This window comes from Neopelma chrysocephalum, unplaced genomic scaffold (assembly GCF_003984885.1).
Source record: "Neopelma chrysocephalum unplaced genomic scaffold, ASM398488v2 Primary Assembly neopelma1_147, whole genome shotgun sequence".
NCBI lineage: Eukaryota > Metazoa > Chordata > Aves > Passeriformes > Pipridae > Neopelma > Neopelma chrysocephalum.
Window position 1 is genome coordinate 3,543,178 of NW_020897809.1, and position 27,944 is coordinate 3,571,121.

Sequence of the window (27,944 nt, forward strand, 5' to 3'; positions counted from 1 at the left end):
TGTGCCAGGGGAGTAAATGACACTCTGTGATACTCTGTATCACCCCTGCTGCTTAAACACTGTTCTTTAGACAGATGACATTTGGCTCAACCATCATCTCAGTGCCATGGAGTTCCCCATGTCAGTTGAGTGAGGTTAGGCAGGATAATTTGGTCTTCCCTAATCAGTGATTTAGAAGAGGTGCATAAATTCTTCAAATGAGGCCAAGTGTAAGTGAAATCATGGTTATGATGCCGAACTCCACAGTATTTTGTATTGACTGAAGATACTTTAAGAAAACATGACTGTACACCCAATTTCTGCTGCAGAAAATAACTTTCAAAAAATACATTTGCATCAGGAAACAAAAAGCTTTTTTTAGAGATATGGGTACTTCATCTTTCTGGATGGCTGGTAGTATCTATAAACATGGGAGAAAAATATCATAATAGCAGCAGGTATCATGAGAACAATCAAGTAATTTCTACACAAAGTGTTTGCTTCTAATAGATTAATTTACTCCCTATTTTCTGTCTATACAGTATGATTAGGAAGTCAGCATTGCCAGGCTGTTACTGTTTCTCTCGTCAATGCTAGTGGTAAAGTGAGAAAATAGTGAACTGAAAGAGTTCAGTTACTCCCTTCTCCTTAGTCAATGTCCTTCGTTTTCTCTCACAATTCTTTTAAATATACACTGGCCAGGTCACAGCCTCACTTTTGACTTTACTGGACCAGGTTGATTCCATTCGTGGATGAAGAGTAAAGCCTGTGATCAAGTCTCCGTGGTTACAGTGAAGATGCTCTTGAGTCTTTCTTGTAAGGATGGCTCCCTAACAAACTACATCAATAGCAGTCTTAACAAGTGCCTTCTCAGGCTGGACATAAGGTGCTCTCTTGTTTCCCTCCTGTAAGAAAATAAGGGGACTGATCTGGATCAGACCAGTATTACTAAGGCTCACAACTTCCTTTGTTTCCTCCATTGTTATCTGGATGGTAGAAAGACTTTAAGATAGCTTAGATAATGTCATTGGGAGATTACTGCCCACAACTCACCCTGTTTTCCCTGAATCCTTGTGCTGCATCACCGAGTGCTTATTATGGTATTGTGTTGTTAAAACAGCAGCTCAAGCATACACAGGGTGAAATTCCACCTTGTGTCAGTGCCTCCACTTTGATCTACTGAAGAGGCATGTTATTTCTGCAACTCTGACTAAGTGTGATGGACTGTAAAGCAATAGCTAAAGTCATGGTATACATTGCATACAGCAGTCAACATTTCTTCCACATTCCTGGGATTTGCCTCTGAAACCACATACGACATGATTAAAACAAGGATGTAAATGTATGGACAAACAGTCTTGCTTCAGAACATACAATCACATCTCGTTAGCTTCAGTATTAACTACTAGACTAGACAGCTTATTAAATACATACACAGGATAACTGGGTTTTTCCATCCCTTCCTCCACATGTTTGAGTGGCAGGGCATTATTGTGCAGCAGAAGCATGAAAGCTCAGCTATGACTGTCATTTGCTGAGATACTGCAAAAATGCATTGCTGACATAAGTACATGCAACCCTGTTTACCAGAGCAGGAGCTGCATGCACTGAGCACTGCTGGAATTCAGGCCAGTTGGCTACCAAGGGGCTCTCAAAAGAAATTCCCAAACCCAAGTCTTGTAAGAGCTCATCACTACAAAATCCAAACAGTAGTGAGTAAAGCAAACATGTGGAGGCGTGGGAAGGGACCAACAGGCTGTGCAGTTGCAGCTTAAGCACTGTACACATTCCAAACTGAGCTGGAATCTGCCAGTCACTGCTGTCCTGGATTGTAACCTTGCTAGTCCTGAACATCTCTGTACAGTGCACAGGGTTTAATTCCATTTGCAGGGTACCTTAAAAAAGAGAAGTTATGTGGTGGAGTTCCAGTCATTGTGGCCTGGTGGATGGGAATGCAGTACATTCTCAGACCAAATCTGGTGCTGCAACTTTTCCAGAGATTCAGTCCATACTGTCACATCTTACTCCAAATAAATTCTGGTCTTTCATCATCGATAGCAAGTGTTTTTAGATAAGCACAAGTGCACACTCAAGTAAATACCCTGTGAAAAGAATATTCAGCAGGCTGTGAAATAATGATCAGCTCTGCAGTTCCCATTGGAGCATGAAAAACACTCTAAACATCCTTTAGTTGCCGTAGAACAGCAATTTGTGCTACACAGGCTACAAACAGCTATAACCAGCAACCTGGAAAATGCAAGGTTCTCATGGAGCACCTGATCCAGAAATACCCAGACAGGGAAATCAATTCGCCTTTGAGGTCTATAAGAGCAAGATACAAGAAAAAGATACATACAAGCAGAATATATTCATAGCTCAACTCAACTAAAACCTTCTCCGATACAGCTGGCAAAGTAATCTGGAAAAGGAAGAATGTTTACGAAAAGCTCATTAACAGAACAGACCATTTTTGAGTTACCAGGCAGACAAATGCTGGATAAAAATAATTTTAAAACATAGTAATTTTTATGTTGCCTCTAAATAAAATGTCATTTACTAACAACAACAAAAGAAAAACTGGAAAACAAACAAAAAATTGGAAAATTTCCAAAATATTATCCCAATTTTATGATACATGAAAAATGTTCAGATTAAACCAAATAGGCCAAATAATATGAGACAAGTTTTATACAATGAGACTTTTTTCTCTCTATCTAACATGTAGCCTGTCAGAGAAAAATCAAGTCATTGCATGTCTCACAGTTGAAAGGAACTCCCTGTGGCTGGTTTTGGTAATTGCTCTGCTATTTGATAATATTTAGGAAAGCATTTCTGCTAGCAGTGCAAGAAAATGACACTATTTAAATTGAAGTTTGTAATGCCAATATTACAGTATTTTGGGGTATTTGGATTGGTTTACTATAATCACTGAATAACATTACTTACAAAATTTTTTAAATTTACAATCTGACTTTTCACTTGTTGCAATTTTTTCCTATTATCTGTTAAGATAAATATGAAATACTTGCACAATAGGAGTTTGAGGCATTTGCCTGCATCTGTGCTTGAAAGTCCTCCTGAATACATAGATGTTCCAAAGTTACTGCATCATGTTTGCTTTCTCTATTTGATTCTTAATTCAAGTTCCATAACACTCTTCAAACAAGCTGAGAGGTTATTAGTCTCTTCAGTCTTGGTTTAAATGAGTGTCTGTATTCAAATAACTGAATTTGGCAAAATTAAAAGAATAAAGTTACCAACAATAACTTGTGTTAAAAGGAATCTCCCAAAACAGCAACACTTTCATAGGCTGTGTAAACTTAGAGAGAAGGTACAAGAGCTATAATAACTGAATAAAGCAGGATTTATTTGTGCTGTGATGCACGTGGAAAGGAAGTGAAAAAACTTTTCTTCAGCTTGACCTCTGCAACACAACAGGCTTTGACTGTTCTTGCCCTTTGAAAGAACAGTTGCATTAGAAGCTCTTCAAGAAGGAAATCGTTCAAGAATGGATGAGATGGATTGATGCCAAAGCATTCTCTCATTATTCAGACCATTATGCATCACCAGAGCATCCTTCCACATACAAAAACACAGTGGCTTCAGTTAGACATGGAACAGATTGTTCAGCTCATCTTCAGTAATAACATTAGTTAGCTGCTAATGAATTGTGAAAAAAAAAATCTCCAATTTCTGTGCGGCATCACATCAAGAATTGTAAGAAATTATATGTACTGCATGGGAACAGGCATAGGTGCAGTAGTAAGATCAAGCTTTTTTATCTAAAATGAAGTTACAGATAAAGCTACATCACAGGCCCAGGCTCAGGCACTACATAGAATGAATCTACATTACTTTCACATACTTCTTTTATCTTAGCAGTTTCCTCTCAGACAACTTTCCTCATATCTGCAGAATACTAATTTATTTTCAAACCCCCATCAAAAGTACTGCATGTGTTTCTAACCAAACCTTTGGGATTTCTGTTCGGGCTTCTGTTGTGGCAGGATTTTCCTATTAAACCATTGGAAAGCAGAGATCTGTCTTTATAATGGGTGCCCTGTGCCTTCCATCCTGAAGATTACATCAGGAGCAGGGCTTGCTGTAAACCACAACAGACTCCAGACACATCCAAATCCTGCAGGCTTTAAGTGCAACCTTGTATCTCAATTCTTGTGTGAGTTTGAGATAGCAGAAGCTTCCTTTACAGCAATTTTGTTACATGGGAGAACTGTGTCCCCAGAGAACAGAAGTTTATTTATTTGATGCTTGAAAAGTAAACCAGAGAGGGCATGTAGCATCATCCATAAATCTCAGAGAAAGCTGGATAACCTGCTCAGCCTCTCCCATTCCTCTTCTGAACCACAAGAAGTAGAGCAGGATGTGCAAGTCATATGCTCTCTAAATAAAGGCCACATAGAGTTTTGCATACCGGAGATCTTTGCTCTGTAGATGCTCTTAAAGCTTCTTGACTTATTTATGAGGAGAAAAGAAACACAACTTGTGCATTTACATCACATACCTGCATGTTTCCAAGAAAGGCCTGAGGGCGAGTGCTTTCATTTCAGCCAGCATATAAAGCTCATCCTTTTGTGGTTGTATTTCCCAAGGTTGGTTTTGTAAAATGAAGCTTCTTGAATTTTAAAGAATGGATTATGGTAGAAATATTTTTAAAGGTCTATTTAAAATGAAAGACAAAATGCAACTAGGTATGAGCAGCCTTGTTCTTTGTAGCAGACTTTAAGCTGTGATGTGAGGCCATCAAGCAGAGACAAAAATTAGGTACTGCTGTGAATCAGCCAATTCCATTATGCTGCTTCATTACCAGAGGTTAAAAAAAACCCTTAGCAGGGAAATTGTGCCTCCCTGGTCATTTTTAACACACCCTGAAATATTCTGAATTCTTACAGGCAATCCACATTTGAGCTTTGAGAATACCTGGAGACATGTAGCAGTACAGAAACAAAACTGTAATTCAAATTTTTCTGTGCTCCAGGAAATACCTTCACAGGCCATACTTGTCTCTGTACAATATTCCCTTTTATATTTACTTACACTCTTTTGCTATTCCTTCCCTTATCCTCTTCTCAGGAATCTTCTATCCACTGGTTCTTTCCCTTTTGTTTTATTGCAAGTGCTCTTTCAAAATGCAACTGATAAAAATATCTCTTCACTGCCCTCCTTTCTTAATGCTTTTTGAGCCTAATTAGGAGTGTCATATGAAGGATTCTAAGAGGAAGTGAAAAATTGTTGCATAACTGTCAAGGATGAGCTTTACAGTTAAGGGCCATATTTCACTTACAGGTCTATCACTGCACTTTAACTCTCCTAAATTAGTAGGTCAGTGCAAAAGTAAATCCCTCAATCAAAACTTGGAAGAGAGAAAAAAGCTGATTCACACTTGTAACTGGGTGAAGATAGAAGAAAAAATTTCCACTATTGGGCACTGAAAATATCTTTTGAAGTTGTTTAACATACCTTATAATTTCTAATATTTTGTTTAGAAAACTAAGCTTAAATTTACCTCAGCCACACTAAAACTATTTAGTGATTTGAAGGCATCCTGTTCACAAATGAAGAAAAGCTGTATGAATGAGAGGTGTCCTGTACTCTGTACTCATGTTAACCTGACCCAGTACCTTGTATATTGAGCAGGAAGTATAGTTGAATCCTTACCAAATAAATGAATCCACTGACTTCAATTAATGGCCCATAAACATGAGCCACAACTTGTTATTTCATTCTGCAAGCCTGCAAATAAAATCTGAATTTTTGGGGATGAGCTTTAGGAAGCCTGATGTTTTCACCCTGATTCTACCCCGTGCATATCACCATCATAGCAGGGATTGACTATTCCCTCAGGCACTTTCAGAAAACACAACTGTAGAGGACACAGGATCAAGAGAGAAAAGGCCCAAGAGAGTTTGGTCTGCATAAACTTTTTGTACAGTGCCTCGCTTAGCTGGAGCTACAAATACAAATTCAGAGGTATTACCTTGTTTCCAAACCAAAGGGGAGCACTTCACGTGAATAACAGTGAAGAGGAACACCTGGATCCAGGGAAGACAAAAAGATTAACAGCATCAACAATGAAAAAAATATTCTTGCTATTGACCAAACAGGCAACACACCTACCATAGAATTTAAATCTTGATTCTAGAATTTAAAGTTTGATTCTAAGCTGGTTCCACTTTTCCTCAATTATCTTACAGTAAATCCCATGACTTCTGTACTTGTAGTCTTCTATTAGAAGAATCTGCTTTTGGATATAGTGCAGGAGTCAGTTCAATATGAACCACTAGAGCAACACACACGTTCTCCAGTGGCCTCCCCTGACATTGGATATGCCCCACAATCCCAACTCCTATGAGTAGTTAGAATGGGAATAAGCATCCAGCTAAGATTAAGGGACTTAGGGATAAGGTTTTGTTTCATTTCAAGATGCTTTCAACCGAAGGTTCTGCTATGGTTTTCCTCCTCATCAGCTTCCCAATTTGACTTTGTGACATTTGGATTGATCACTTGCATAATATCAGATATGGTAACAGGACAACTGCAATTTCCAGTGAATTGGATCAAAGACCAACACTGGATTGAGTATCCTATGCCATGTCTATGGATGAGTGGGATACCATAAAAAAGTTTTATGGAAAGCCACTAAACCCAGTTACAGCTGTACTTATGACAGTGAATTTGTAGCTGCATTTTTCAGTGTGAAAGGAAATGGATCTGTTAAGCAAATTCAAACCACAGCAATACAGAAGCTGTTACAAGTGACAGGGGCTATTCCCAACTGTCCCTCAAGCAGGCAGGTTGCACTTCCTTAGAAGACAACTGCAAATTGGTTCTACCCCCAGTATGGAGTAAGGAATTTGAGTTTCTCCTCTGGAAAATATTAACCCTAAACAAAAAACTGAATCTTCCAGTAGGCTAATAGGATTCTAGAAATAAAAGGAAACATCACAAGATTTTAGGAAGTGCTGAAACATTTGTTTTGAAGTTTTATTACAAAAATATATTTGCAAACATACAAAATTTTGGATGAAAAAAATGTTCATTCTTAAACATTTATGCAATAACTTAATAACTGCAAACATACATAGGTGCTATAAAATCCATACCATACCAAAAACGTTAATGATGCAGTATCTACATTTATTGACTTACAATTATTCCGGTTTCCAGAAATCTTTCCTGAAGCTCCCTTCCCCATGGTCTTCATATTGAAAGAACATGCAAATGGCTACAACTGGTGCATCCACAGAAGTGATTAAAACTCAGATATTACTAAAGCACATAGTGTACATAAAAAAACCTAACTAACCATATGTCCATACACTGAATAGATAAAAATAAATACACCACCAAATCAGAGATACTGCAGTTTTTCAAATTTGAAGTGAAAAGAAGATATTGCATCTTAACATTTTCGTAACATTGCCAGACAAAACTGAGGTGATACATATTGCACACATTCCTCCTGTTAAGATATGCTGTACAAAGCAACCCAAATACCTGGCAAAAAGGTGGCTGATTTGTTTAGAATACTTTTAAAAACCAACAAGTCCCAAATTAAAGTTTGCTTTCCAGAGTATTTCAGCAATTGTATCAGTGGCTACACATGGCATAATGTGTTTCGGAAATAAAGCAAAATGAAGTAATTAGAAATGCAAGCAAAAATGAGAAACATCCAGCAGTGTTTAAATGTAATATTGAGTATTTATACAGAGAATTAAACAGTTTCTATGAAATCAAGATGCATCACTTAAATTATTTTTTTAAACTTTATCACTCATTCTGCAAATCTTGTTTAATCTGGAAAGATAAACTGCTTCTAAAGTTATTAGCTGTTAGGCACCTTTCATATAAACTTTGCATTGTAAATAACAGCAGAGAAAGTCTAACTACAAAACTGAGAATTTTGATTTTCCTGAACAATTAAGCAGCTGTAGGTTTTAAAACTGTCTTTTTTTAGGTTTGAGTTTGGACTCTCATTTTTTCCCCAGAAGTGACTTAACATGAGCCACAAAACACATGCTTAGATAAGAATTAATTTGGGGAGTACAATCTGAACTAATAATCTTTAATTCTCAGAAATAATAGGTAAAATCCCATTAAGCCATTAGTTAAGAAAACAACAAAACCAAAAAATCAAAATCACTTGAAAATGGTCACAATCATTTCCTGTGATGACCCCTGGTAACTTGCTACACCCTGGTTATCCCTACACGCGGAAAACATGAATCAAGCACTTCAACAAGCTGGTAATTTTAAACTTATACAAAAAGTTAAAATAATTAGGGAAAAAAAGTTTTTAAATACACAGTCCACATTTAAAAAATTATTCAAATTTTACACTATAACTGAGCTTGTGTTTTACAATTAACTCTTCATGCAAGGAGTTTATCTGTTAAAGCCACTACCATGGCACTTATCAAACCTCTGCAGTGCTGGGCAACACCCAGGTTGGTTCTGTGTCTGCTGCCACTGAGGCTGGGACAGGCAGAGGTTGGAACAAACACGTGCACGTGTCCAAGATGAACAGTTTGTTTGCTGTGATTTCAACTCTGGTTCTCTGCCAGTTTGTTCTGAAAGTTGGGGCACGGGAGTAAACCAAGAATCTGCTGCTACCGGGACACTACAAAACCAAAGTCGAGGAAGAATCTGCCACTGCTTGTTTCCAGCTGGCCAGGAACCCTCAAAACTTAAGGATATTCAAAGCAGGATATTTTGTCAACTGTAGGTGGCTGAAGAACTCAAAATACAACTCCATATCATTTCTACAGATCTTTGGATATGACTGTATTTAGCGAACAGCACCCATGAGCACTATCAGCTTCCAGTATTTCTATTCTTACAAACTTTTACCAAATCTTTCTTTGAAGAAACTGTAAGCTGCCCACGAGAAGTGAGAAGTCATCTTTGCTAAATCCAGATAAAAGCAACTCTCTATTTGGTTTAGACTGTCCATTTTTGTTCAGAGGAACTGCTCATTGGTTTGTCCCTTTTAGTGAAACTTTTCCTAAAAAACTCAACAAAAAAATTCATTTAGACCTTAGATCTGAGTCTCACTGTTTATGTGCATACACAGTATTACAACCTAGGATTTATGGAGGAAGGTTCTATCTTCCTTAACAAGGCTGAGTTTATATTGCTGAATTCAAATGCTACTATTAAATCCAATATATTTCTTGATGAATGTGCATGACATTAGCATCTTTCCCTGAATCTTGCACGTTTTTCTAACAATACAGTATATATTTTAACTGGAAACACTGAACTCAAAGGCTGAGAAAATATTTTCAGAAGGCAGGTAGTGCTAAACAAAAATATATTTTCCACTAAAAAGCTATGATAAAAACTAAAATAGATCAAATACATAAAAATGTAAATATTTGTTGTATCTAAAACATCCCAATTTGTGAACAAGTCACAATTAAAGCTCAGTTACTAGTTTCCAATGAAATGGCCATGCACCTTGACTATGGCAATATTAACTAATCCTTAGGATATATATATCATACATATATATTGCAAGGAGCCAAACAATATTTTTCCTCATATTTCAATAGTGCTTGAGGGAAAAGAACAAAGCAGTGCATCATAACTCACTACAGATTATCTTTTTACTCAATAACCCAACACTTTTCTACTGAAAAAGCATCCTTTAAAACTACTATTGCTGGAGAAAGTTGGGACCTGGAGTCAGATTAATCACCTCTGCATGCCTTTAAGAAATAAATACAAGCCATGGGTAAACCAACACAGCAGCATAAGAAAGTATAATTAGAAATTTTCCAATTTCAAATGGGAAGGTAACCAGTTAAATTCTTAGTTAGTGAATAGGGACTTACTAAATCACATGTACAAAGCAATAACATTTTAATTAGATAAACTTCAGACTATGAAGTGTGCACTAACAATCTGGGGAGAGGGCAACAGAAGAAAAGCATGCATTTGTTTCCCATCTGCATAGTCTTCAACACTGCAGTTCCAACACAATTGAGGAATGAAAACCAACTATGATGTGGTCCATCCTTAAGCTAAGAGGGAACAAAGTATTTAAATTTTATCAAACACCACTGAAGAGGAAGAGGGTTTTCCAGTGGTGGTCTCCTAACTATAAATTAAAAACAAGAGAACTTCAACATGCAACAGAACTACTTTAAAAAAAATTATACAATCACTGAAGATTTTGCATATTTCAGATTTTCCTTTTTAGAGAAAATGGCCTTACTCACTTGGATACCTGTTTAATGTAAGTAACACAAAAGCAAGTAAGATTAATGAAATCTTGAATATTGAAAGATGAATTTACGTGCAATAACTGCAGACTGTCAATGTATTGAGCAAATCACATTTTTAGACCTTTTGTTAAAGATTTAGCCTCAAAGGCCTGGCTTCCAGATCTGTTCCTTCCCCACACCTGCCAGTTTAATCAGAAGGCATTTCGCTCTCCTTTTCCTTAGTCCTTCAACTGGAACTAGTTTCCCACAACTGAATTCTGTCTTGGTGTGCTGTAGTGTACTGTACTGTGTATTTGCTGGTTGAAAGAGTGTTGAGTCTGTAATCCTTGAACAGTGAATACAGCTGGGAATGAGAGCCAGAGCAAACATTTGCACATTCACTTAATGCTAATGAGAGCTCAAATGCAACTTAAGTCCCCTCCCCAATAAAAAAAAGGTTTGCTGGTGATGATCACAGTGAAAACCTAGATCACTTCTGAGAACATTACTTTCATAAGTATTTAAGGAATAGTCTTTCCTAACAGGTTCAAATTCAAGACATTGAAAACTAAATATTCTTTTACAAAAATATTAGTTTTATAGATGAGGCATAATTGTTTCTAAAATGGACACATTTTAAATAGATTCAGCTTCAATTATAGCTTAATGTTGTCTGTACTCTTGGTTAGGACTTGCAAGTAGACTTCATGGATAGTGCTGAGAAAATGGGAATCATTCTGCAGGAAAAAAAAGAAGCACATTAGAAACATTAGTAAAAAGATGCAAAAAAGTTTAATGCCTTAGTAAAAAGAAGCAAGAAGGTTTTATTTAATGCCTAAGTTGTGCATAAGGATTCCTTACAGTGGCAGCTGCCAGAGTTAAGAGAAGGGAACTAGCTGGGCACAAGAGGCAGTGCTGTTTGAACCACAACACTGGTCAGACAGGTGAAAGGATCACTGAGCACACTGGATGCTCAAACAAACAAGGGTCACTACGTCAACCTTTCATATTTCACTTCCCTCCAGAGTCCAAACCTTAGTCTTAGACACAAAGAATTCTGTGTACAGGTTCCCAAATACAGTCTGCTTGAGCGTCTCAAGTGATGGTACTTCTGTCTGTCAGAGCAGCCCGAATGGGACTGCAGTGTGTTCTACAAGAACACTCACGGCAAAGCATGACTGGGCAATTAGTTTAATTTAGAGACAATATTTAGAGATATTTCTTGAGTCTAATTCATTCACATGACAAGTTTACAGAACTGGTATCTAACCAACTAGCTTGAGGGTGTAATATTCTCTTTACAAGACTGAACAGCACATTTGGTATCCTGCTTGGAGTGTTGTGTGAGTACTCCCATGCTGCAGGATATGCCTATTTTGGTCTTCATTCAGCTCTTTGTATAAAGACTGGAGACAAAGATTCCTGTCAGCTCTCTAAAGTCACCACTCAGACTACTGGCACTTAGCCTTGGTTGCAAGACTAGTTTAAGTCTTTAATGAGAAAAACCATACAAACCAATACAGGAAAAGGTTACGTAAAATGGAACAACAGATAAATCAAGCAACCTAGTGATGGGATCTGGTAGTGGCCCTTTTTGGTCCTAAAACTTGATGACTGGGAAGATATTGTTTTTTTTTAGACTTGCATTTTGGGTGTAAGCTCTGCACATCAGCATGGAGAGGGCAAGAGAATCCCAAGGTAAGAAAGAACCCTTTGTCATTCATGGCAGCTTCACTATGGCATTAGAGGTCAAAATCATCTCAATGCATGGCTGCTTCCCAACATCACAGACTTAATGCAACTGAACTTTTCAGTCCCTAGAAATAGCAGAAGTAAAACTTCGCAATTTCCATTTCAAAGAATCATACTTCAGGTAAAGATGAGGAAAGGTTCTAGGGAACTGAAAACAGGAAAGCTTTCCTTGGGGAAGTAGAAAACTTACAAAGGCAGCAAAATCAACTCCCCCCATCCCCACAGCAGCTTCTACTAGTCCAACTTATTCATCACTTGTCTGCAAATTCATATGGATGTGAGAGGACACATCCCATGTACTCTGTTCTAATTGCTCCACATCTCAACCAAGAGGAGCAAACTGTGCCATACTATGTGCACAGTGTGGAGTAATTCCAAGACAAAAGAACATATTTTGTAATGTTTCAGAGCAAAAGGAGTTACAGGGGTATGGAATTGCTCAGTGCTGGCTTCTGTACTTGGAACTCTCCCTCAGAGATTGAGCTCTGTATAGACAGTACCTTTATTAGATGTATCAGTGCTTCTTGCAGCTGAGACCTACTGAGAACAGTAGGAGGTGTAGTTTGAATTTCTGTTGTTCCAAGTGTTAAAGGCGAAGAAGAACTGGCTTTATTCTCCACTTCAGTAGCCTTTGTAGCTGATTGCTGAAACACACTGGGAGACAAGAGGACTGAAGGTGTTACTGTTGTCGTGGCTGTAACAAACTGTGGAGGTGCGACCTGTAAGAGAACAGAATATTAATAAGCACCATTTCCAGTAAGAATGAATGATGTTGTAAAGGCTGGAGAGATGAGCATAAAGAAAATTAAATAAATTGTAGCCACAATAATTCAGTCAGATATTACAAAATAGGTGCTGTTAATTAAGAAATATCTATCTATGAAGATTAATACCAATAGTAATTCTCATTTTCAAAGCTAAAGAAGGTAGCAGCCTTGAACATTCTTGCATGCAGACTCCTTGCTACCTTCCAGAATTTTTGAAACATAACACATATAATGAAAGATGAGCTTTTCACCAAGCTAATCAAAGGACTCAGTAGCTGTTTTGCAGATTATTATTTTCCTTAGGGGTTCACAGAAAGGCAGTCCTGCTTCCTGCCTCCCCTGCTTCTGTGGTCTCCTACGAATATTTTACTTCAAATTCTAAATGTATCTCAAAAATATTTAAAGAGATTGCTGAATTATAATTAAAGTGTTGGAGTACACTGAAATACTCTCATTTTAAGTACATTTTCCCTTGTGGAGAATATGAGATGGGAATATTTTGAGGACCATCATCCCACCTCATTCTTCCACAGGTCTGTCTTCATTTCATGACAAAAATCCACATACTGCCTTTACCACTTTTCCTTTTAAACAAAACTTGCAAATTTATAAGACTACTATATTTGCATAAAGTGAACATGAGTAAACATCTGCTTTGAGCAGCTCTGCCATCTCCTGATAACTGCAATCATTAGTCAGTGTCATAATCAATGTCTTGCTCAGGCCTGCAGAATGACCAACATGGTGAAAGAAAAAAGAAAATAAACAAGCCAATCTCACTCAAAAGAAAAGCAACACTAAATGTCATATATATAGATATTTGATATGTCAGTAAAAGGAGTTCCCCTTAGATAACCAAAGATTTTCAGAAGAAAAAACTGATTTTGTTGTAGTCAAAACTGTGAAGACTCATAGCGTGGGATTTCAGCTGAAGACAATGTGTTTAAACCCACAAATACAGTTTACTACACAACATGCACACATTCCTTAAAATTCCCAAATCCATATAAAATGTTTTTAGTTCGATTATTATTTACTAACTGGGTCATGAACAGCCTGTAGATCTTATCTCATAGCAGGCCAGTAGCTAGAACAGCATTTTACTTTAAGTAGCACCAATTTTACTGCCTTCACAATCAGATCTGGGCATGCTACTAAAACTGCTTTCATGTAGTGCAAGTTTGACAAGAATGAGGCAATTTCAGAGATTTGAAAAAGGAGGGGGTGGGTAAAGGAAAAGTAGAATTAAATTACAGATGGTATCCTAAAAATAATACATAACAAAAACGTAATTAAAATAATTCTTGAAGGCTTGACTATTACCAGTTATTTTTTAACTGCAACCTGAAACTTAAAATTGACATTATTTTGAACTGTTACCCAAGACAGTTCTAATAATGTTAAATCTGAATTTAGATCACTAAAACTTGCTATTAGACAGTCTTGCAATAACAAATGCTTGTTATTCTTTTCTTCCTCCATCTTCCATTTCTTTCACTTTGTATCTTATGAAAAAGATACAAGGTTACCACAGGAAAACTAAGTGACAGGTAAGGCAAGGACTACATTTTACGCCTCTGGGATGCTTAAGGCTGGGCTAAGGCTAATAGACCCTGCTACAATATTATGGCACTAGTACTGCTTGTTTGAAACATTAAAAAAAACCAGTTCAAATGGTGCAAACTCATTGCAAGGCTGCAAATCCAAAAATGTGTTCTCATTTCCACATTAGAACCAACAATAAGAGGCAGTCGAGAACTCCCCCTTCCTTCAGTGCAGCTTCTTTCTGCTTCATAACAGCTCTTTAAATATGGTCAGTGGGTGATGACTATTTGAGATATCAACAGTGAACCACAGCTGGGTTTTCTCTTTTCTAAGAAAACCAGTAAACAATTAGCAGAGGTACTTGTTCACTTACTTGACTTGCTTTAGACAAAGTCTTCGGCTGTGGAAACACTTCTGGTTCTTTGCTTTGTTGTACAGTCTAAATTAAAAAAAAAAAGGAAATTGTTAATTTTATACCTTTAAATAAGGTACAGGCTCCACTTCCACAGCATCACCCCTCGCAACACTGACGAGCCTGTGACCTTCTGTGCCTTCCCAGATCAGCAGCTCTGAGCAGTCCATTTATGACACAAGTACAGAAGAATTCTTTAGGACCTACTCACCACCCACTAACAGCACCAGTTTGAAAAACCTCCTCCTCCTCTACAGGTAGGTCTGTCACTGGTAGCAGATGCTAATGATATAGAACTAATGGAACTGAATGTCTAACATGGCAATTCAATCAATATCACACAGTGGAAGTCCTTCATTATTTTTACAAGGCTACTATACAACAGCACATTTCCAAGGGAAAAATACACGTGGTCTAAAAACAGCCTGAAACTTCATGGATATCAGAATACCTGAAGGGGAGGGATTATCTTGCTGTTCAAGGCTGATGGCTTAGTGTGAGATTCTTTGAAGCTCTCTGGTGTTGCAAGTTGGCCAACCGAGGCAGAGATGTTCGGTGTTAAGGGAGTTTTAGTGAGAGACTGCTGCTGCATTTGGTCATGCTGTGGGGTCAACCTGAGTTTCTGGAGAAGATCAACACTTGTATGAGATGGATTTGAGACAGTTCCCGTGTTGGTTGTTGTCAAGGGTGCTATGAGCTGGCTTTGGCCAGCCATTAGGTTTTGTGGAGCGTGGTTCCCCTCCGACGGCGGCTGATTCACCAGTGGGGATATGGGCTTGGCAGCTTGCTGCATAACTTGCATTATACTGTTGCTTTGTTTTAGGCCAGGAAGCATCTGAGCAGGGGCAGCTTCCATTGTTGAGGCTGAATTAAGAACAGGGCTTAAACGAACTGAATAGCTTGAAACATTTTTTATATCAGGCTGGGAAACTGAAGCTGGAGGCATTAGCATAGGTGTTAAACAGTCCTGCTGATTGGCACTAGTTTTAACGCCTGGACTTTCTGATTTCCCCAGGGATTGTTGCATTACTGGTGACTGGTCAAAGGAAAAAGGCAAAAGCAAACTGTGCTGCTCTCTGGCAGATGCATCTGTCTGAAGCTTGTCCATTCTCTCTGGGTTGGGATATGGAGCAGTGGGCTGTTCCTTTTGTACAGAGGTTCCAAACAGTTCCTCCAAAGTCAGATGCTTCTGCCTTGACTGAAATGGCTAAAAAGAAGGGGAAAAGAAGTTTTAAGCTTAGAAATATAGACAGCACTGTGCAACTCCCAGGGTCTATTACAAATTCAAGAAAACTACAAGAGACTAGGTCAAATGCATGTAAAATCAAGTGTGTCCTATTTACAGGAATTTTGAAATTAATTTAATTTACAAGGAACATCCTGGCAATGGATGCTTTTTCTTTGCAGCCTTCCTGGGACAGACTGTGCACTAGTAGTAAGGAAGGGGGGAGGCTATGGACTGTGTCATGAACATGGCACCTGACATCATCCATCAGCCAGAACTACATAAGGCATTCTGGGGAGACGTGGGGAAAAACAGACATGTTGAACAAAATCCTCACTGAATTTATGAAGTTGGAAATAATGAAACAGCCTAAAAGATGGGAAAGGAACACAGAAATTAGAAGGTACACAACTGAACTAGCAATACATGCCTAGACAGTTTTCTTCACCCTTTTCATTAACAATGCAATAGATGTCATGATAGGTAAAAGAATCTGTATACACTTAAACATATGTGTATATATCTCCTTGAAAAGTGTGTATATATATGCAGACAGTTACATCTACCAGCCCTTTAAGTCTCTCCCAAAAATATTCATCTAGCTACACCACTGACATTGTTAGAAAAATATGATTTTAAGGATATCATCTTCTTAATATTTTACTGAAAATATTTTAAAATGTATTTTACTAAAGAGAAAAGAAACAACTATTAATAGCATCCATAATCTCAAAATTTTCCTTTCTTTCCTTTTTTTTTTTGAGGTTGCACAGGACTAGAAGTTATGTAAAACAGCTGGACTGAAATACAACATTCTGTTCAGAAGCCTGAATGGCCTGCAGCACAATTCCAGTGTATTCTGATGGTATGTCTAAACAAAGACACTACTTCACAATGACAACTACTGTACCATGACATTGCTCTGCTGGCTCCAATTTTCCCAGCACAGATAACAGCAGTGAAGCCATGGCAGTACAGGTGCCTAAAAAAACCTTGGGCTTGAAATCACACTCACTTTTGTCCTTGTTACTCACCTCTACTGCCATTGTTACTCATTTTTAGCCAGCTTCTAGTCAGGCACACTTTCATTTTGCGGCTGAGACATTCTATAGTTTATAAACCTTGTTAATTATGTTAGGAATCTTTTCCTAGAAAGTTGTTCTTACTTTCCTCCACTGCTATTACTGTTCCAGAGACCTGTGCTTCAACTATTATGATTCCATTAAGAGAAAAATCACTGTTCCAGATCATTTCAAACTCTGCTCTTGACTTCAGTATGATTAACTGACTAACTTTCCTTTATTAATACATTACAACAGTCAGGTAATCAACTGACATCTCTGCCATGCTCTTGAGCCAACTCAGACCAGCCCCTTACATGGATAGTCTCAAACATGAAGTTAGTGTACAGCATGAAGTACAAACCCCACCTTTTGCCTTGTCCATCTCTGGCTGAAGTGTACTTTGAGCATATCATCAACTCAGTGTGTCATGAAGACACATCAGCAGGGGTTGCAAAAAGGCAACATGACCATTTCATTTGATAGGAACAGAGTGCAGGTGCAGCTGCTGCTGCTCAAAGAGTTTCTCCAGAAATCATTTCAGGTAATTTAAACTTTACAGTATGACCTCTGACTGCCAATTCAGGGTTCAGTATCAGTGTTCTGGTTCAGTTTTGCTGATTGCTGGCACGAAAGCATTTCATGATACAACTGATTTTAATTTTGAATCGCCAAGGTACAACACTTGACTTCACAGTATCATAGAGAAGACATTTATTTTTATTCCCAGACATGTGGTATCTTTAGCATGAGATGAAGTTAGTCAATCAACATGCAAGTGTGACATTTTGGAGGGAGTTTAGGAATCTCACCGTACTTATCATATGCACACTATTTTTTAGGCATCTGTTTCAATTAGATGAAAAATGTATTTTTATAGTTGAAATGGAATGTCTTTCCAGTAGTCTTCCAGTTGTCCACATTATTAAAAATGTGGCTCATCACCAACACAACTGTGATATACTCAAAGCCAGTTAAACTGGCTTTGCGGAATTATCATTTATGCTCCCCAAGTAATTTTTTCCAGTATCTCTGCAGCTAATATTTTAAATAGCTGAACAGAATTAAAACTATGACATTTTACATGTTCTATAAATCGACTTTCCCTTTAATTAATCCAGAGCAATTTGTTAGAATCTTATCTTTCCAGTTTCTCCTTTACTAGTTATTCGTTTCCTGTTCTGCAATTCCATGTGCTGTCAGGTGGAGCACTTCAGCTGATTTTGTACAGCCTATATGGAATGACCCAAAAGAAAATACCTGCTTTTAAAGCAAAGCCTCAGGCAACTCTGGTGCCAGGTCTCCAGACTGGCACGCACCAAGCAGAGCTGCCAGGGGTCACTCCAGCACTTAGGCTGACCCAAAAGCAGAGGTGCTGTGATAGCAAATATCCCAGCAAACTCCCCACCCCTTATTTTAATTCATTAACTGTTACTACTCCATCCCCCCAAACAGATTCCTGCTGCCCATACCCCAGCCTTAACTGCACTAGAAACTACTACTACTCCAAACTAAGTATTTTGTTTAAAAGTACTAAGTGCAAGGTTGCCCACATTTTCATAGGGCACTTCATTACTCCAACACGGTGGTTTATTGCATCAGAAACACACCAGTGAACTATGGCAGGGAACTAAAGCTCCTGACCTCTGTGGGGCATCTTCTGAGGAGCACCAGCACTGCCCCTCCCCTGCCCACTGGGTGGCACTGCAAGCAGGCCCAAGGCACTTCATGTCTGTCTTAGTGCAGAATTTATTTTTTTTCTAAATTTATCTCTAAAATGTCTTGTATGAAGCTACAGCTTCCTTGTGCAGGACCGTAGCTGTAACTTTGAAGGCAGCACAGACAAGCCTGAAGATCTGAGACACGAGAACTCAGGGCTTGAGCTCATGTGTGAAAGGCTGCAACATTATGTCCACCTGACTGATTCAGTGCAATACTGTGGCACAGGCCAGTTTTTCTTGCTTCCTGTCTCTCCAAGTCATCCTGCACATTACCACAGCCTGACTTCTTCCAGAATTAAAGCTGGCCCATTTAAACATACTTGGATATTCACAGCAGTGTGGACATTTCCTCATATTTTTAAAATGCTAAGTCAAAAGACAGAATTTAGGATCCTAAAAGTCTTCAAACTCATTAGTTTATTTATAGTGATAATACATTCAGCAGACAACACTGCAGCCATTCTACCAAAAAAACCCAATTTTGGTACTGAAACAAAGTTCTAAATGGGGAAAAAAAAAAACAACAAGCTCTTCATTTAGGGTCGGATGAAACATACCTGCTCTTGCACTTGTAATGAAGGCTTTTGTTCTGAAGGCTCTGTGCTTTCTGGCTTTGGAGGATTTGAATTTTGTTGCATTCCACAACTTGATATAATACTTAAATCACTGATCTGATTCTGAGGGGGAAAAAAAAAAAATAATACAAATACATAGGTTTAAATCTGCATTTACCCACTATACAATCCTGTTTACATGGCACTTGGACTGAAATACAGATGTACAAAGCACTGATTTTTGTGAGACACCGTCAAATTCACAAATTTTAGGAAATAAAAATCATACCAAGACATCCAGAATCTGATATGTAGTCATAAAGCTCTTACTCTTTATTATTATATAAAAAACCCCAAACCAAAACACAACTGGCTTTATACGTTTTCAACAAGAAAGAAAACTACATATTAAAGAAAAGGTGGGCTTTTCACATCCTGTGTCAGCATTAGCTCCTAATGAGGATGTTTGCTGCACTTCTTTAAATCAAGAACCCAATCTAGGAACTGCTTAGAAAAAAAAAATCCTGACGGAAATCACTCCAAGTGGCTGAAAGAGAGCTTGTCACCAGCTTATTTCCACCACGTTTAACCAAACATGTACATATATTTTCAGGTGTTAATTTAGTTTTCTGTGAACAAGACAAAACCAGACAAGCAAGTTGCACTATAACAGTATGTTTACAGATTGAGTTGACTTTCATCTTTAATAAATATATACATAAACAACTATAGAAATTGTATTACAGTTTACATCACCACTGAAAAACCCCAAACTGTAGAACAATCCAGCTTTCAGTGGATAAACTACACCTTATGCATATGATATAGCTCAGCACTGGACAACATATGATGATTGCCCTGGTCACTTACAGCAGTAAAATATGGGTCAAACTTTTTAGCAACAGATTAAAAAGCAATCTGAGCTTTATTCTTTTGTTTTCAAATTCTAATTGAAAACAATAAATACAAAATCAAGACAATATATTGATATTTAGGGACAGAGGCGAGAAGCAAATTGTCCCATCTTTCGTTTAGCCACCAACTTGAAGGTCAAAACTCTTTGTGCCTGAAATGCTGGAGGCCTTCTAGTTACAAAACCAGGAAAGGCAGCGTTCTTTTCACTGGAGGATGAGCTCCGGTATGTTTCCATGCTCATACTGAAATACACACACAAAACAACACTATAAAAAGCACCCATTCACTTCATTAAAAAAAAAATTTCAGAGTTCATTCATTTTCACATATGGGTTTGATGTAGTGTGTACTTGAAGGATTAAGCTGATTTGGAATCCTAGATTAAATCACTCAGACCTTCATAAATCTCTTTTTCACTCCCTCTGCCCCCTTCTCATGCTGACAGTCTGCCAATCTCATGTGGGCTGCACACAAGGATTACTGTATGATCCATCTGGAATGTACCAGGCAGATAAGTACTTTCTGCTCCTAAATACAAATTCATGTGTAATTACCAAGCACCATAAAATTCTTTAAAAAGGAAAAATTAAGACAGGAAAGGTCTCTCAAGAAGCCATGCTCCAAATAAGTTGGTTTCTTTATCATGTTAAGGTTGGCACACCTTGGCTACAAGGAGTTACAATGTTAACGTGCCAGAGGTTTGCTGTTAAAGCTGAGGTGGTCAACAAAACATGCTCCAAAGAAGCTTGTTTGAAACATGACCAACATTGTTCAATTCTGCTTATCTGGCAACTGCTACACAACTACAGTCACAGAGGGCTATGATGGGATCATGTTGAACAGATCCAGCTTGCAGTTCATGTCACACAAAAAGGAAATGAAGTCACTATTGCAGTTTCACCAGTGTTCTAGAAGTATCAAGACATAATCACACACACATAAAATGAGAAATCAACCCCCCCAATTTTAAAGTAGCTCTACTGTAACCCATGCCCTGCATATTTCTCTGTTGTATTACTGATACCACAGACATCGACAGTCCACTAAAAAAAATCTGCACACACCCACTGCCTCTTTAACAGAATTTTACTTGTCCATGATTCTTGTAACTTTTTTTCTAGCTTTTCAGTAGTCTCACATGAAAAAGATCTGAAAATTAGAAGACAACGTGGAATATCCCAAGTCATTTTATAAGCCATCTGTTGGAAATGTGTATTATCCAATATTGCTTCATCACATCCTAAGAGGGCACCAAAACAGTGTGTTCTTGTGGTGGGTTTTTTTCCTTCTTTCTAAAACGACTTCAATTTCTTCAAATCTGTCTAAATTGATACACCACTGAAAGATGAACCATTCAGGTTTTGATGTTTCCTTCTGTGATCTCACAAAAGGTGCTACTTCCACAATGCTGGCCTTCAACAAAGACCTCTTCTCCCCAGACAGCACTGATGCACACACAATCAGAATTAATTAATTTTTTTAATCTGTATTTTAAAGCATTGAAAAAAACAGGCTTTTTCTTGGAAATTAATACCTAGCCTGGGTCAAAGATATTGGACTGTTTTGTCACATTCAACGGCCATCAAGCTACATGAGAAAGTGACAGGATAAATTGGTTCATACAAGGCTTAATCCACATGCTTATTCCTTTCTCCTCATCCCACATTGTACTGTAACCACCTAGAATCCCACAAAGACTCAAATCCCAAGTACTTAAAGGAACTCTGCTGCACAAGCAACTTCTGGAAGGAATCAAGCACTGCCCTGATGTGCTCCCCCTTCTGCCACCAAGAAACCACAGCACAGCTCTGCAATGAAATACTCACACGTGGCTTTACTACTGCACATTCCTGTACCATTGTACTTGGGAAGAGGAGTGTTCAGAATCTTTGTTTCCTTTTTTGGATCTCCACACACTACCTTTATATTCATCCTGCATATATGAATTTGGTCCTCACAACTACATAAAGTAATTCTTTCCTAAGAGAACTAACATGCTTCACTATGTCATCTTGTGAATTTAGCACTGGCAAAAGATAACAGACTTTTCCTTCCAAAATGAGTTAATTTATTAAAAGCACAAACACAGCAGACAGGACAGAAGTAGTAAACTGGGTAACAGAAAGACAAGGGCACAGTATTGTTACATTTAGTCTACAGCTATTAAAAATGTGTTTCATAGAGTCTACAGATGTACTGAATGACTCAATCTGTAATACCACAAGACATCTTTTGAGACTAAGAAGAGACAGATGCTGTTGGGCAATTTTTATTTGCTATTCCCAGAGACAAAATTTTCTCACAGCAGGAGAAATCACTGTAAAATGGGCCTATCAAGCTACACTTCAAGTTGGATCACATGATCAGTATTCAATCCATCTTGCCTGAAAGCAGAGACTGTTTCCTAGTACAGTGTACCTGAGGGAGGGAACAAGACATCAGTCTGAAAACAAGGCTGCTGGAACAATGGCAGCCCACCCTTTAAACAAAGCACAGTTGATGCGCTAAAAACTAGTTTCCGGAAAAGAGACATTTACTTACTCGTTCATATTCATCCTTGGCTTTACTGAGCATTTCCAGGATGTCAATGGGCCTGTTTTCATTGCAGCCATTGGTTCTGCTGGGACTTTTTCTGTCCTGGGAAACCTGCTGTGATCTCTGAGCTTCTTGTTCAACCACTCTGTAACAGGAAAGGAGAAACGGCACTTAAAAATTTTATCCAGAGTTAACATCTTGCAAAAAGCAGTAAAGAAAAAGGTACTCCCAGCATATTAACACATTTCTTCTGCCTGAATAAAAATGTAACACTCATCTGACCAAAGTTACTCAGGATTTCATTTGCTACAAGGTTTATACAAGTCAAATTGTCAAATGGTCTGTAGGATTTATCTCCAACTCAGACAGCACCAGACTGTCTCTCTCACACAGTTTGCCTACAGTAAACACCACTTCTATAAAACTCTCCTGTTTAGACATTTTTACAATAAAATACATGGACATCCAAGCATGTGATATACAAAGAACATAGGTTATAGTGTAGGTTAAGATACATTGTTTTACTCTTTACTTCCTCACATGCATTTTTTCCATATTTAGCCAAATCAAGCTGTATTATTCAGCAGAATGTATTACCAAACAGTTCTAATGTAGGATGAGGCTGAGCATTATACAACAAAACTAAGACAGTGGGAAAGAAGAGAGTTGGCTCACACCAGATGTCTCTGGAGTCAGTCTGCAAGGACACGTGGAGCAAGTAACTCCTCACAGCCCCATCTAAGACTCCGGAAAGAACAGCAAACCATTTTCTTCCTGAGCTGCCCTGCAGTCATTCCAATTACCTGCAAGCTGGAAACACGGTGTTCCTGCCAGCCTATGGTGCCTACAGTTCACTCACCACTTCTACTCCACTCCTACTTGCCTCAAGTATCCAAAACTTCCATTTAAAAGATAGTTAAGATATGCAGGAAGATGATGTGTATGTGGCACATTTCATTAATAAAAGTAAAGGCAGCGCATACTCCTAATCCATATGCAGTTCACAAGATATACATGGCTGTGCAATGCGCTAGAGCTTATCCTCTTGAAATAAACACACACCAGCCTGTAATCCCTTCTTTTTTAAGCCTGCATTAATCAAATATGTTAAGAAAAAACAAGCACTGTAAACAGGGCAGAGCTCTGGAGCTGGCATGGCACTTGAAAACTTGCATGCTGTGGAACTGATGGCTGATGGGGGAGCCAAGAGGTGCCGTCACAACAATCACAGGCAGTGTCAATCATTCCAGCCTCCAGTTTCTCTTTGGGTCAGTTAGGATTCAGGACAAACTCTAGATTTTGTAGACTGTAATTATTTATAAGCACCTCTACGTTGACATTTCTGAGGAAAAAAATTGTTCAAGTCTTGGAAGTTTCTTTCCAGTTTTCTAACAACCAAGCCCCTTTACTTCACTGGAGTTTAGTTGTGTTTATTTGAAAAAGGGTTAATTTGGCTTTTAACAACTCAGTGTTGCTTTCAGAATTTTTAATGACACAAGCTGGTTATTTAACCAGTTTCTGGTTATTAGTACAGCTTTCTCTGTTAGCAGCAGACACCTGCAAAGGTAACTCACAATAGGGGGGCCAATCTACACCCTGACAATTTCCGAGAACTGCAGCACGGGCTCGTTTGGACGGAGCAGCTCAACACTCCACAAGTGTTTCTATGGTGACACCCCGAGAGAACATTTTGTTCACACACCCCACATGGTCACCCAGTCCTGACTTAGGACCTATCTAAACTCACTCCAGAACTAAGGATGAGAAAGAGCAACGTAAAAAAATCACAATACTTGGCTGTGATTTTAAGTGTTAGCACAATTGTATGAGAAAAAAGAAATACTTCAGTTAACGGAAAAATTCTGGACAACTGAGGTCACATGAGTGCTGCCTGATAGGGAAGCAAAGGCTTCACTGAGACTCTCTGTCTGCTCTCAACTACTTGGCCCAGGTTTCAATGAAACATCCTCCAGTGAAAACAGTACTAGTTGGTCTCATATTAAAACATCTTCAAGGAGTACATCCATTTCACAGAAATGTTTCACAAATATTTCTGAAAAACATTTCATAATATTTTTCTCTTGTTCATTATGAAGTGTTTGTTACCTTTTTAAAGTTTACTTTTTTTGTTGAAGAATAACAATTTATTTTCTCACGTAGATAACTGTGTGGTAGCTCCAACTCCATCCTGTCTTGTGCAGGTTACATTTACATGCTGGTGATAGACTAAATGTGAAACTGTATCCCCAGAACTCTGAGATCTCTCCCAGTTCTAGCCTGCTGCCTGTATCTCAGAAGCCCCTTTGGGTTGAAACAGGGTAAAACAAGCTTATCAACAAAGCTAAAAATACCTCCCCCTCCCCGATTCATCAGTCAGAATGCAACAGATTCACAAATATTTGAAACCCCCCAGTTTCTGTTCTACTTCTTCTAGAAAGCTTATCCTTCAATCAATCATCCTGACTTAACTAGAGCCAAGTTAATTGTTTCTGAAGTCAGGAGTTTGATGACTGCCATAAAATGTTTTCACTTCAGAAAATTCTAGAATTCTTTGAAAAAAAAAAAGAACAAAAAGTTCTGTAAATCGAATACCTTTCCTGGGGAAAAATAGCCAACTAATGCAAATGTGTACACTGAGCATGCTCTGTGTGCAATCCAGGATTCAATCTTTTTTAAGCAAGGCCTGTTGTTTCTTTCCATTATATCAGATAGAGGAAGAGGCACACATTCCTTCAGGGATGCAGGAGCTGCTGTGACAGTTTGTTGAAGAATATCTGTAGCTAAAGCCTTGAAAATATACCTGGCACAACCTCACAGAAGGGCAGGGGGGAGGGAGAGAGTGTGAGAAGTGACGTCTGTGATTACAAAGCAAACACTAATTTGCTTTTCTTTTGAAAGATAAGCCACCAAAATATAAATGGATGGTCTGCAATCTTGTTAACTCAGTCTGGCACAATAAGGTCAAGTCAAACAGCAGGGAAGAGAATGCAAATCTCCTTGAAACCTTTTATGGTTATGTTTTTAAAGTGCTGAGGTACTATAAAGGCAGTACTCCTTCCCATCAGTGATTAAGAAAAACCCACCTTAACAAAAGGGTGTAAATCTAAATTTCCACTCTAGACAAAGACAAAAAAACTGTGAAAAAGAATTAATACTCTTGGAAGAAAATGTAAATATTGCAATCCAGCAAAAAGGGTCAATGTGCTTTATGGACTGTTATGGTATGGCTGGACTGGTCTGTTACCTGATACTTCTAAAGATTCCTGGGGTATCTATAGCCACGGTCTGTGCTACAGTGGCCAGACTCATTTAACACCAGCTGGACTAAAGGTTTGCTCTGTGCCACTTAGAGCTGCACTGCAGTTGTTTGTGACATAATAGGAACATGGCAGAGTTTGAAGGGTTCAGCTCTCTCTCCCACTTCAAACGTGAATCATGGCTGTAAATTAAAAGGTGCATTAAACAAAAAAACCCATGCCCTTCTGATGCTCTGTTTATAAAGAGGAGAGGCAAGCGAGGTTTTGTTATTTGTTTTGGTAACAATATCCAAGAGTCTGTTTCACCCAATGTTTTCCATTAACCCTTACAGCCAATCCTTACCTTTGGAGAAGTCAAGTAACAGCAAAAAGTTCAACGTAATGGGAAGAAAAAAACAAAAGCAGGAAATGGGAACTGTATGGGGTTATCAGGATAAGAAAAAAAGAATTTAGAAAGAGATCTTGATATCAAAGTCTGTCATTTACGTTGTCTCACACTGCTTCCGTGTGGAAAAGCCAAAATAACTCACTGCAAGAACCTCAGACTAGGAAATCAGAATTCAGCTCAAAATGTCTACATTGTGACTGGTTTCAATATAATTAAATATTATATATTTCCATAGAATTTTGCAAGCCTTCAAGATGCCCTGACTTGCAAGCCATGACATGCTGATTAAGGCACACAATAGTTAAGGAAGTTCAGGAAAGTGGTGTGATAGTGAAGGCAAGCAAAGCCAAGAAAAAGGGATGAGAAGACACCCTGTGCAGGACATCTACATTTTGCATTAGTGGTGGTGCAACAACCCTGTCTCACAATTCAAGCTCCATCCTAAGGACACTGAGGATTTGCTTTAATTCTAGAAGATTCTACCTAGTTCTCCTACTATTCTCCCATCTCTTCACTTTAGTCAGGAATAATAACTTTTAAAAAAACCCCAAACAAACCACAAACTTATACAAGAAACCACAAAACCATCCAAAAAACCCAACCATCCTTTATTTCATTATACTTTCTGTATTAGAAAGTCTTTTGCCAGCATCCCTATACAAAACAATTTAAAATAATGAACAGTGCTCATGCGTGCTTCCTTTGGAGAATGCCAACTAATACTTGCACTGATTCTTTTTATCACTTAACAGAAAATTTTGATCTTGGAGGTTTTTTAAAAACAAAACTATAATTTTCATTACTAAAAAACCTGGTACCAGCAACAATGTTGTACTTCTCCATTTTAGGAGAGTGAGAAAAAAGCAGGCAATTTAACAGGTTCAGATTTTTTCCTGTATTGCATGAAAGAATTACAGAATAATAAGGTCCCAGTACTTACTTAGCCATGAGTTTTGCTATTCGATGACAGTCATTCTTGTCGTAAAACCAAATACTGTAAATTGACACTAGAAAATAAGAAAAAAAGTGTAAGGCAAAGAAATCAAATGAATAGGAAAAAAGTAAAAAACCAAAGTGAATTAGATCTGCAACATGTGAATTATCATCAATTTCCACTCAAATATTGTGTGTGACCAACTACTATAAAATAATCAGAAATAGCACCTGTGCAAACACAAATATCTTTAGTTAGATAAAAAGCAAGAACTACAAAATGCTGATATTGGTTGTAAATAAAAGTGGCAAGAAAATGAAGTTTGAACCAGCAGATGCTGTCTGCAGTTGCAGACTCCTGTTTTGAATTGCTGACTTTACCATTTAAACTAGGCCAAAGAATATCCATTTTTTTAAAAAAATAAATTTAAATTTGTCAATTTCTGAAAATCAACAAAAATATTAGTTTGAATTACAGAATGACAGTTCATTCAGGGGCTCTCTGGAAGGTTCTCCATCCAGAAGGAAGCAGTACCAAAGCTCCAGTCACGCCGTCACATTCATGGAGCAGCTTCAAAATAGACTCATAGTGACCCCTACTCTTTGAAGGTATCAAGGACAAAGCAATGAGGGCAAAGGGGTTCCAGCTCAGCAAGACATTCAGTCCCATTCTG

General features: G+C 38.1%; 1 protein-coding gene and 1 long non-coding RNA gene across 4 annotated transcripts in view; one reads left to right on the forward strand and one right to left on the reverse strand.

Annotated features, from left to right (window-relative positions):
- The window catches only part of LOC113976167, a 48,106-nt gene that overhangs the window by 16,232 nt on the left and 3,930 nt on the right, over window positions 1-27,944 (forward strand). Inside the window, exon 3 of the long non-coding RNA XR_003537021.1 lies at window positions 16,671-16,771. This is a non-coding gene — a long non-coding RNA (uncharacterized LOC113976167). The remainder of the gene's footprint in view (window positions 1-16,670; window positions 16,772-27,944) is intronic.
- DCP1A (decapping mRNA 1A) overlaps window positions 6,948-27,944 on the reverse strand; it is a 31,256-nt gene continuing 10,259 nt past the window's right edge. For 2 of the 3 annotated variants that reach the window (XM_027701099.1, XM_027701098.1), the window contains exons 4-10: window positions 27,278-27,344; window positions 22,699-22,837; window positions 19,246-19,365; window positions 15,133-15,888; window positions 14,643-14,708; window positions 12,458-12,676; window positions 6,948-10,942 (exon numbers count right to left, since the gene is read on the reverse strand). In XM_027701099.1, coding sequence (XP_027556900.1) covers window positions 10,862-10,942; window positions 12,458-12,676; window positions 14,643-14,708; window positions 15,133-15,888; window positions 19,246-19,365; window positions 22,699-22,837; window positions 27,278-27,344 — 1,448 coding nt within the window. In that variant the 3' untranslated portion in view covers window positions 6,948-10,861. The remainder of the gene's footprint in view (window positions 10,943-12,457; window positions 12,677-14,642; window positions 14,709-15,132; window positions 15,889-19,245; window positions 19,366-22,698; window positions 22,838-27,277; window positions 27,345-27,944) is intronic. The other variant, XM_027701097.1, reaches the window with a different exon arrangement.